Source organism: Ambystoma mexicanum, chromosome 9 (assembly GCF_040938575.1).
Source record: "Ambystoma mexicanum isolate Mex_15411 chromosome 9, UKY_AmexF1_1, whole genome shotgun sequence".
NCBI classification, from domain to species: domain Eukaryota; kingdom Metazoa; phylum Chordata; class Amphibia; order Caudata; family Ambystomatidae; genus Ambystoma; species Ambystoma mexicanum.
The window spans coordinates 705964137-705975345 of NC_090931.1; the positions used below are offsets into that span (position 1 = coordinate 705964137).

The window sequence follows — 11209 nt, forward strand, 5'->3', positions numbered from 1 at the left end:
AGGGAGTGGGGGGGAGCAAGGAAAGAGGAGGGGGCATTTGGAGAGTGTCTGAGAGAACTGAGAAGAGTTTTTGATTTCAGAACATAGTTCATTGCAGCTGTATGTGCAGTTCATTGCCATTCTGGGGGGAATATTGGGGTAATGCCATGGGAATCAGGAGAGAGTTTAAAAAATGACATTTTACACCTACAGTGATCACATCTACTAGCCATGTGGTAAAGATTCATTGTGCCACTGGCCATGACCAAAGGCCATGGCTAGTGGGCCCCAAAGAAACCTATTGGTGCAATATGTACAGTGCCCATGGCTGAAGGCCATGGCTAGTGGGCTCCAAGAAACTATAGTATTACAAAATCATTGAAATTCTGTGATACCATCATTGTGTTCATACGGTGCGCAACAGTGAGCGCACATTTAAGGTGGTCTTGCTTCAAATGTGAGTGCCGAATTTCGAAGGGTTTTGTTGTGCTAAATATGATCACCTTGACTCTTTTAACAAAGGTTTTTTCACTCATTTTTAAAGGTTTGGTTGCTGTGTTTTTTCATGTTAAATCTAATTAACTGTCTCTTAACTAAAGTTCCATTTGAGCCAAGTCACACATTGTACAACACCACCTAGTAGCCATTGCTGGAAGTTCACACCCAGTTCAGAGACACAACAGCAAGGCATTGTGGGTATGCACATTAGACCAAATGCAAGCATTTTGCTCCAGGAAATTGTCTTTGTTTTAGAGGGCAGTGATACTTTATGCATAGCTTAACCAACCCAAGACATAGATTTTGTAGGGCTGCAAGACAACTACATACCTGATTTCACCCTTATAAGGGATCATCCGTGCAGTATAGTCTTGACAGTCTTGTGGTTGGAGCATTGGGGCATGCTTACGAAAAAACATGAAAGTTATGGTGGGTTTAAAAAGTCTTGAAAAGAATCCCTTTCACCTGAAATGAGAATCAACTGACATCCTGTGAGTTCTAAATTGACAGCAAAATGTTTCTAACCTAAACCTGCAGAATTGGATGAGACTCATTGTCTATCTTTGAACTGTATGAACTTTCTAGAAACCCACAAACCCAAACTCGCAATGGAGGGGTGAATTGAACTGAATATGTCTGCAAACATGCAATTTCCCTGTGCAACGTTTCTCTGGTAGCAATACTTTTTTTTGATACTGGAGAAAATAAAATATACTGAAATGGCTAACTATTGACTAAAATAGTTTTTGTATGAATACAAACTGAAAAGAGCTTTAATAAACCATCCAATAAGGTGCACTGTGGTCACTGAATTAAGTGTTGTTTAGAGGTAGCTATGTACTATTTTGAATCAGAATTGTCAGAAACCTAATTAATGGTAATTTTGTGTGACTGAATGTGAAATATATTTAGCAAGATTTTCATAGACCAAGTTTAATTGGATAAATAAGCCCATGCAATGTAACTGTGATGTCTTTTGCTAACTTTCCTTGCATAAACAAAGGGGACCAACTTTGTTTTACTTTTAAATTAATAATGAGTTGTAATCATAAGCAATCATAAGCATAGCCTATTTCTTGTCACAGAATTGTGGGGAGGGACCGGATACTAGGGGTTATAATATCAGTGATGCCCACTTAGTGAAAAGGGAAGGAGAGTGACAGGACATTGGAGAGACAGAGAGAGGAAGAGAGAAGGAGAGAAATAGGAGACTGGGAAGACGAGAATGGGTCGTTTCAGAGGAAGGGAAAGAAAGCAAAGGACATCAGGGTAAGTGGTGTAAGGGCGGAGGCGATAGGGAGGGACTAGAACCTGGTTGACTGGAAGGGATATATTTATACGATGATTCCTCTTGTGGGGCCCCAGGTTAGTACTCACCATAGAACACCCCGGAGGGAGTACGACAGATAAGGCAATTGCTTTTAGACCCTCACCACTAGTCAGCCCGATTATAGACAGTCGTGGTTACCAATCTTTCATGAGCATCTTCAGATTGAAGGACACCTCGGTAAGGGAGGGAAAAGCCCTCGGGAGATGACAAATAGATAGAAATGCCTCCTTGAGACCAGACTAAAGCATTTCAATAACAATGCTTGAACGGTATTTGAGAGTTGGTTAGTTCTTGAGGCTATCTGTTACAATTTTTGGAGTAATTTAGCTGCTAGAATGCACATTTGTGTTACATGGCTTCAATTACATTTTTCTATGTTGAAGATTAAAATGATCGTTAAAAGGATGGTGCTTCAGTTTTAGACTGACTTTATGTTTAAAGGCCTGAAAACAAAAGAGCATAGGAAAGTGGTCGGCAATCACAGCACCTCAATTAGTTTGCACAATCTTATTTTGGTTTATTGAGTCCATTTGAAAAAAAAGAAGTTGAAAACGATGTTTGTGATAAATTCTTTATTCATTATTCTTAGTAAGTTACATTGGAATCATTTTTAGGACTTTAGATATAATTTACATATCTGAAAGAGCCAATCCTGGGGCTCATGGCTCCCCAGTCGCTGTATCTCCTGTACTCGCCGGGTCTCAGATAGTACTGACGACCTCTGTAGTTGGGCTCCTCATAGAAGATCCAGTGCCCGTCCTGAACATTGCAGGAGTTGATGTCATTGAAGTGGAACCTGTCGTAAACATTGGGGCAGTCATCAGTGAAGTCCATCGTCTGGCCCCCAAAATCACCTCTCTCATACAGCCGTATCCGGAAAGAGCCTCGATGCTATAAGAAACAGAATGTGTAAATACCATTTAAAACCTTTTGACAGATTGCAGAAATAAAATAGGGAGAAGCACATGCTTTCACATGTGAAATGTAGCTGAATTCACTCATTCATACTTGAAATGTAAATACAAGATCAGATGCTCTGATATCTGAGGCCCTTATTACTTTTACGCTTTTGGGTACAAAACTGTTTTTGTTCCAGGTAATGAGCCCTCTTTATTGTTGATATTATGGAAGAGATAATAAGACCTTTATGCCACACCAGGTGTGCTGATGCACTTAATATGTTATCACTTTGCTGGCTGCAGGTTATGCTGATAGTGCTGAGTTTCATTCAAATGGTCTCCTAAACCCAACCGGCAGGCTACTTCCTATCAAAGGGAGTGCATAAATTGCACCTGGTTAGATCAAGAATCCAAGAATGTTATACCATCTCGGGGTTGGCCTAAAACGTCATACCTAATTTACCATATTTTCCATGCCACAACAGAATTCCATAATGTGATGCCACTACCCCAGGAGTGGTCTAAAAGCTGTTATCTCCACATAATGGCCTTTGGTAAAGGAAAGAGGATTCTGGTGGAACCTGCGGGCCCCTAAATGGAAAAGCCCACCTCCAGTGTGTGAAATCCCTCACCTGGACCCATTATATACTGCAGTGAGCAGGAGGTGAGAAGATCAAATTAGTCTAGCATCTGCACATACATCTCCCACTCTAACACTAGGGGCTGTGCTACTCTGTACCCTGTGCATGTCTGTGCATGTAACACATACAACTCAATTCAGTAAGGTATTGCTTCAACAACAGCTATGCATTGGGTGCACTAAATTCATATTTGCAGCAGGCACAGCTTTGGAACCAATGCCTAGTGTTCCTGATCATACTCCTTGAAACATACAAGTATGCAATAGTTATCCACATTGCAAGAAATACCCACGTACCCAAGGTATTAATTGCTGCACTATGACCAATTTAAAACATACATGCAAAATGTTAGTATGGAAAGTCACTAAACAATTTCAAAAACAGGTGAAGCTGTACAAAATATATTACAACTGTCAATCAGGGCAAAGGACAGCCAAAGAAAATGAGACCACACTCACCAACACCAAGAAGTAATTTATCAACACCTTGGATAGGGAACATCAGCTCTCTCTAGCCCTTTGCCAATGTTTGTACAGGTTACATTACTGCACGTTGTGATTAAGCCTTTGTGAGAGTATATAGTTATATTAGGCTTTATGGTGGACTGGAGCTACCATTCCATCAAAATGACAGCAATTGAATAATCATTGGAGCAACCAAACACTACCTACCAGGTGACAGAATCACATTAAGGGCAATCTCACATGTTTGCAGATGCATATACAAAAGGAATCCTTACCCAAGAGGAAACTGAGCCAAAGTGCCAACGGAACATCACCAGATAAAGTACTGTACCAAACTGTTATTAGATGAAGGAGAGCTATCTCTAACTTTTGCAATCAAAAACATGGGTGCAGAAACTGTGCAGCGATGAATAAAAAGGGAACCCACACAAGACGTTATATTCTGAGTTCAAAATCAGCCCTGATGCAAAGTGGGGAATGTTGTCATCTTCTTTGAGAAATAGTTGTGCTCCAACCCCCAAATAAAATGACGACGACAAGATATCTTATTCCCAGCCATCTATCCTCTGATATCTGCTCCTGCTCCTACAGACAGACCACCAGTTCAAACTGAGTCATGAAGGCCTAGGCTACTGCTATCTCAAATAGAAGGGAAACAAGAGTATCTACAATCAGCATTAACAATGCTCTTCTAGCGCCTGGAGTTCAGCATACATTAAAGGTACCCAGCAATAAGCGTAAGCTGCGATGAAACATCCCTACAATATCTTCAGACAGTCACACCTCAAAATGCATCAATCAGAAATATCACCCCACTTTAAAAAAAAAAACATATGTGGCAAAAACAGGGACTTGTCTCTTGAAGTGCAAGTCCTCAGGGTCTTGAATACTCCAACTCATGATAAATCCTTGAGAGTTTTCTTAAAAAATGAAATATTCAAGTTTGGTTGGAATTGCTATCCAGAGTCTTGGTATGCGATGACAGAGGAATTCCAAAATGGGGGTACCCATCCCATGTCTCATCCACGCACAATCAAAAATTATGGTCAATATAATATCTGTTCATAGCAGTATTTAAAGCACACCTGTATAGGTTGTATGCTAAGCACATCCTGCAATGTTTTGCCTCCTTAGCCATCTCATCTAAAATCACCATAGTTTGTTTGTCAGTGCAAAAGAATACTTTAGAGCTTGAAAAGGCCTAAAATCATGAAGAAATTGCCAGAAACTGAAATGGTATTGCTAGAGCTCGGATCCCTGATTGAATTGTACATTATGTTACCCATGGACAAACAGCAGTCTTTTGAGTCAGCACCACACTAGCACTTACTAAGGGTTAGGTTTATTGACTTAGGTATCAAAGTAAAGTTGACTCAATTCCCATAGGAAGTAGTGACTACATTTATATTATCTTTGGCCTGACATGGTGGACAAAATCACCAATGATTCTTGTAGCAAACAAGGTATGTTTCAAACCAATGCATATTTGGTAATAGACAGTGATATTACTTGTACTTTTCCTGTCTTAAATGATGTTTTACCCCATTCCCTTTATTTGTATATGTTACTGAACCTCAACATTTGCCTCTTGTCAAAGAAATGTAATGGTCCAAGAAAGTTAGTCCCAAAAGGGAACTGTGTATTATATGCAGGCCAGTGGTGAGTGTTGTGCAAGTCCCCTTGATTGCTGACGATCACACAATCATATTTTGCTGGTCTGGACTCTTGACTGGTTGATGTTCATTCTCAAATTGTGTGCTATCGAAACATCCCCCTTCTTACTACCAGTAACAGTAAAAGCATTTATGCAAAACTGTACTGCTCTCTGTCAGAAAGGGCTTATGATATAGGGTGCTCAGTGGTTCATATAGGACATTCATATTTCAATGAAAGAAGCACAGTTGACTCACAGGTTTATTTATTGCATCCCATGAAATGTGTACATGCAGCTGGCAAGTGTTTCAAAACTGTTTCTGAGTTAAGATCAAACACTTTAGTGAATAACAGTGTATTCACTGGTCATATTTAGGGCCCTCTCCTGCAGTCTGGGATTCTCAGTGGCCCCTCATACAGGCTGGCATTCATAGGGAACTATCATGCAGTCTGGAATTCATAAGGGCCTCTCTTGCCCAGTGAGATTCATAGGGGCCGCTCATGCAGTCTGGGATTCATAGGGGCCTCTCATGCAGTCTGGGAATCATAGGGGCCCTCTCTTGCCCTGTGGGATTCATAGGGGCCTCTCTTGCCCTCTAGGATTCAAAGGGGCCTCTCATGCAGTGTGGGCTTCACAGGGCATCCCATGCAGACTAGGATTCATAGATGCCTCCCACAGAGTCTGGGATTGTTAGTTGGTTCCTGCAGTGGAGGACCGTACTGGCAGTCTAGGCCAGACTTCTGTGTTTGAGGCAAGACTGCTTTGCATAATGAATGTCCTTTTCTGTAATGACTCTAAGCTAAGAAGAGATGGGCAATGATTCCCTGAGGCAAAGGCTAAGAAGCATTAGCTCAACCACTCCACCAGTAGACTTATTTTGGAGTGATTTATTAGTGTTGTGTTCTTTAGGCTATCGTCTGCTGAAACAAGCAAAATTGGCAACCAACAAATATTTGGATCAACTCATTGCCAAAACCAAAAAGATCTAACATTTTGTATTGATACAATAGTTGGCCATGTCAAATGATAGAAAAGTGGATGGGAGGGAACGGCAATCTCTAAGAAGAGTGACACGTGATACTTGCATTGTACTTACGATTAGAGCTAACACCAGCCATTTTAGCCTGAGAGTTTCCTTGAGTGGCCATTGATTGTGCCCGTAAGAAAGCCCCCCTGGCAGGTCCCAAGGACTTGGAATTTGGTGGAACATGCATTTGAAAAAATTGACATAGCTTTGAAATGCATGTTTTCACGGTGGTGGTCTGTTATGAAGCAAAGTATGTGTCCCAATAACCGGATGTAAAAGAGATGTTCATTAGCTTTGTATCCGGATTACACAATGTTTTTCCAATACATGCATTCATTAGACATCTCTTAGAGCTGCTGAATCATATTGGGACCTCAAAATAACTGCTTTCTTTTACTCTTTTCATAGAACGTTCCAGTCTGTAAACATCCTCTTCTGTGAACTGTCAGGGCATCCAGTACATGTATGAGAGTCACACTTCACTTAAAGGGAAACACAAAGAAGACAATACAATCCTTCCTCCAATTTACCGTACATCCCCCTGTTAACTCATTGCCTAGAGGTCTTAGCAGAAGTCGCATTTTAAGAACCCACCCCTGTGAACACTGCCTCCTAACCGCCATGTCTGTTAGGCATTGGGAGCTTCTCCCATCTGCCAGACGCCGACCAAAGTAATGCACATTTATGGGCGGAGCGTCAGGGGTAGGCGACGCTGGGCTTGCTAGGGTACTCCTTTACTTATTGATAATAATCATGAATTATGCAAATTATACGGTATGAAAATGAAATGTGCTAAGAAAATATGTTGGGCTACTTCAGCATTTTTAAGTTCTTATTTTCCAATCAAACGTACCCTTCTGGCCTTGTGCATGATTTTAAAGAACACACATGAGGGGAGGGATGCTCTGCAATTCTTCAAATTAATTAACACGCTAAGTAATTAGTGAATAATTTCAGGTGCTCCTGTTTAGGATATCCCTTGCTAGGGTATATAAACAACTAAATGCAAAAAGGTTGTTCCTTGAAATTAATCAAGGAAATACTCCTGTGTGAAATGTGCATGATTTATAAGGTTGCTATTTCTATGGAGACTAGGAAAAATCCATGAGAATTGTGCAATGACAAATATACTACAAATGACGTATGGGGGGATGTAAGTGCAAAACACAATCCTCTGTCAGGAAGCCCTGGCAGCTATTAAATAAAAACGTACCTCTGGGATCATGCGGCAGGACCGGATGGAGTCGTTGTAACCCATCCATCGCTGGTAATCGGGGTATTCCCCCCTTCTCAGGAAATACTGGTGCCCCTTGTAGTTGGGGTGCTCATAGAGCATCCAACAGCCATTGAGCACTCGGAGGGAGTTGCAGCGACTGAAGTAGGGGTTCAGGTCGGCACAGTCGGAGCTGCAGTCATAAGAGCGGCCGCCGAAATTCCGGTCGTCGTAGAAGGTGATCTATGGAAGAAATATTTAGATTAGTTACTTTGCACTTAACCCTGCTTTCTTGGGATAGACATAGTTCCATGCAACGGATTGAAAAGTCTTAAAAATACTGGAAAATTGTTGTTTTCTGGATCAGATTTTTTTTGTTTTTAAGTTTTTATTGAAATTATATGCATGCAATGCAGTTTAGTATCGTCAAAATTACTCATCTGAGTTTTCTTTTTTTGCTTCTTATTGAAATGTTGCAACTGCAGTAAAACCCGTTAAGTTCAACATGTTGTAAGTCTCCTTTTAGTAAATATTTGTTGAGAGACCACCCTGTTTGCAATTGTGCTCCATTTTGTGCCTCACTCTGAATTATATTTTCTAAACTAATCAATTTATGAAATCTAATACAATTAATCTCTTGTGAGACAGACACATTGGATAGCAGAGGTGCTCTTACCTTTCCCATGTTGGCTGGTGGTAGTGGTGCCTCACTGCTCACAGACCCTGCCCTTATATACCCCCGCACACCCCAGAACTGCACACTCAGCAGGCTCAGCTGTTCTGTCCATGTAGGAACATGCATGACACGATCCATTCTTCATTGTGATTGGTCATGCCCCTTCATTGTGGACAGGTTGGCTCTGCTTTTGTTTTCATGGGGAGAGGTTAAGGTTCACAGCATTGTCACAAAAAACCTACACCACAGCACTGGACCTGAATGGTGGTCTAACTTTATGAATAACATGTTGAAAAGCATTCTATTGGCAGCTGACTAAAGCATTGGCACAAGGGCACCAGGAAACAGGGTCAGACATGGAATCAAATTATATTTTTTTAACATTCTTAATGAAGCCTTGCAAATTGTTTTCAATGAACCTTACATTTCAATTATCACTTTTGTCAATTACACTTGCCCAACATAAGAAAATATTATATCACACATTTATGGGTTGGATTCGTTTTGAAAAAACAGAAGACTGTTTGAATCCGACATATGAGTAAAACATATGTAAGCCCTAATTACATTTAAACTTTGGTACAGTACATCAGTATTACATATATGATGTTACTGCCGCATTACTGCACTGTCATACTATAGGTTTGGTGGTAAGGTGGAGGAAAAACCTGCAGCAAAAAGCTGCAGATAATTCTGCCACTATACTGTCAAAAATTGGCAAAATTGGCGGAATTACTACCTGTGGTAATTCGGCCGAATTACCACTGGAGTCCTCTATGTCAGTGGTTGAAATATCAGTACCTCCTGTATAGGATAAGCCACTGAGTGGCCTCTTCAAGGGGCCAGTCAGTCAGCAGGGGAGACAGAGCCCCAGGAGGACAGGCAGACGGAGGCTAAGGTGAAGTGTGAGATGGAACATGAAGTCGGGGCAACAGATCACAGGGAGGGTGAAAAGGAGGATGAAGAGCGGGAAATATAGCATGGGGGAGAAGGAGGATGTGGCTACCAATCGGAAGGGGGTTGTAGTGGAAGCAAAGCCACTCATGGAGTACCTGCAGAAAGTACCTTGAGTTTGGACATGGTGGGGAGTGGGAAATACTACAGAAGCAGCAGGGAGAAGTAATGGTGGTGGAGCAAAAGAGAAAAGAACACCAAGTGCGGGTTCGAGAGACAATCCCCAGTAGTTTGCTTAGGAGGAGGAGACTGGGACGACTACATCATCATGTGCCCATGCCAAGGGGGCACAACATCCTCAGTTTTTTTCTCAAGAAGGTTTAGTCAGATGTGAAGACATTCCTGCCAATGACATCCTCGCCAATCTGCTGATTCTTGTGCGACTAATTCAGCTTGTTAGAAGCTTTGAATGTCAAGGCGAGGCAGGCAGTGTAATATGCACACCGTGCAAGAAGCCAGTTCATTAGGGTAACTCAAGCAAGAGTGCCATAGTCACCTCTCTAAAGCACAAGCACTATAGGCTGTTTTACAATGATACCTTCAAGGAAGGCACATCATGTTTCAAAGACGCAGATGGTGCAGAACCCTCCTGCGGTCATGATAAGGACTGGAAGGTAGTGTCAGATGATACTCTATTTCGACACCGGCCATGCTCTTGCAAGAAACCCATTTCCCCTTACTCTGGGCCAGACCAACCTTCCTCCATCCCTTTCTGGTGCAGCACAGACCGTCCCAGGGGCACCATCGACCAGCAGGGCTACTTTATCACCACTAGCAGTGTAGCATCCTGTTGGTGTTAGTAGAATTCAAGGTGTGGTCCAATTTGGGCAGAACTGCTGAGACAGAACAATGAGGAATGCAGGCACATACTGCATGCATCGCCTGTCCTTTGTATGTCTGTGTGAGTTGGATGACAAGGTGGTGGTGGTTATCATGGAGAAGCGCATTCTCCTGCGTCACATTACATTCCTCTAGACCGGAAGAGAGGGTACTAAAAAGCTAGACATGGTCCTCCAGTTTGTGAGTGTGGTATGAGGACACAGAGAGTGACGCTGCTGGTTGGTAGAGCCAACTACATTTTGGAATGAATGGAAATGTAAAGATTTACTTTTGCAATACACTCATCCAAGACTCTAAGAATTTACATCCCCACCACCTTTCCTCATGTCATGCCACTCCATATGTAGCTGACTGGCGCTCAAAACCTCATAATCTAGGAATCTGTTGGTAGTCTTTCAAGCAATTGGGCTGGTGTTGCTTCCTGCAATAGTGTTTGGTGATAAGACCCTTGTTCATTTTTAAGAAAACAAGCTCTCCCAAATGCGTGTTATTGAGGCTTCTTCTCCTGTGATCTGAGACAACAGACGCAGGAGTTCATAATCGGTTCATAATGCATTCAGGCCTAGAGGCAGCTGTGGGTTTCCACAGCTACTTCAACTAATTCAGATGGCCACACTGATAGCTTGTCAAGCCAGAATGGCTGGGAATTGTCATCACTATCCAACTCGCATGTGTCAAGAACATACACATCCACCATCTGGTCTGCTGTGGGCCCACTAAATTCTTGCGGCAGCCCCAATGCATATAGCAAGCCTGACCACTGCAGGACTCTGTCCCACAGCCTTACATTTGTTCACTCTTGGTGGTGCCTGAACTAATGTCAGGATTAGTGCAGGACATTGGTCCACTATCAGATGAACTATTTTGCAGTGGTGGCGTCCCACACTGGGTTGGTGATATGACCTTTGGCTGTCTCTTCATGCAAAAGCTGGGATTTTGAAGATCTCTTTCCTGCATCCTTATACATGACTAGCATGTCCCTTTGTGAATGACAACCTCCTGCAGTTTCCTCATCTTCACGCGCCGCTGTATAA

At 42.1% G+C, this 11209-nt stretch overlaps 1 protein-coding gene across 1 annotated transcript; it reads right to left on the reverse strand.

Moving 5' to 3' along the window:
* Positions 1–2425: 2425 nt before the first annotated feature.
* On the reverse strand, positions 2426–8390 carry LOC138487370 (gamma-crystallin M2-like). The gene is made up of 3 exons (XM_069613945.1): positions 8382–8390; positions 7706–7948; positions 2426–2698 (listed from the first exon to the last, which is right to left on the reverse strand). The coding sequence occupies exons 1-3, from the start codon at positions 8388–8390 to the stop codon at positions 2426–2428; spliced, it is 525 nt and encodes a 174-aa protein (XP_069470046.1).
* Positions 8391–11209: the final 2819 nt, after the last annotated feature.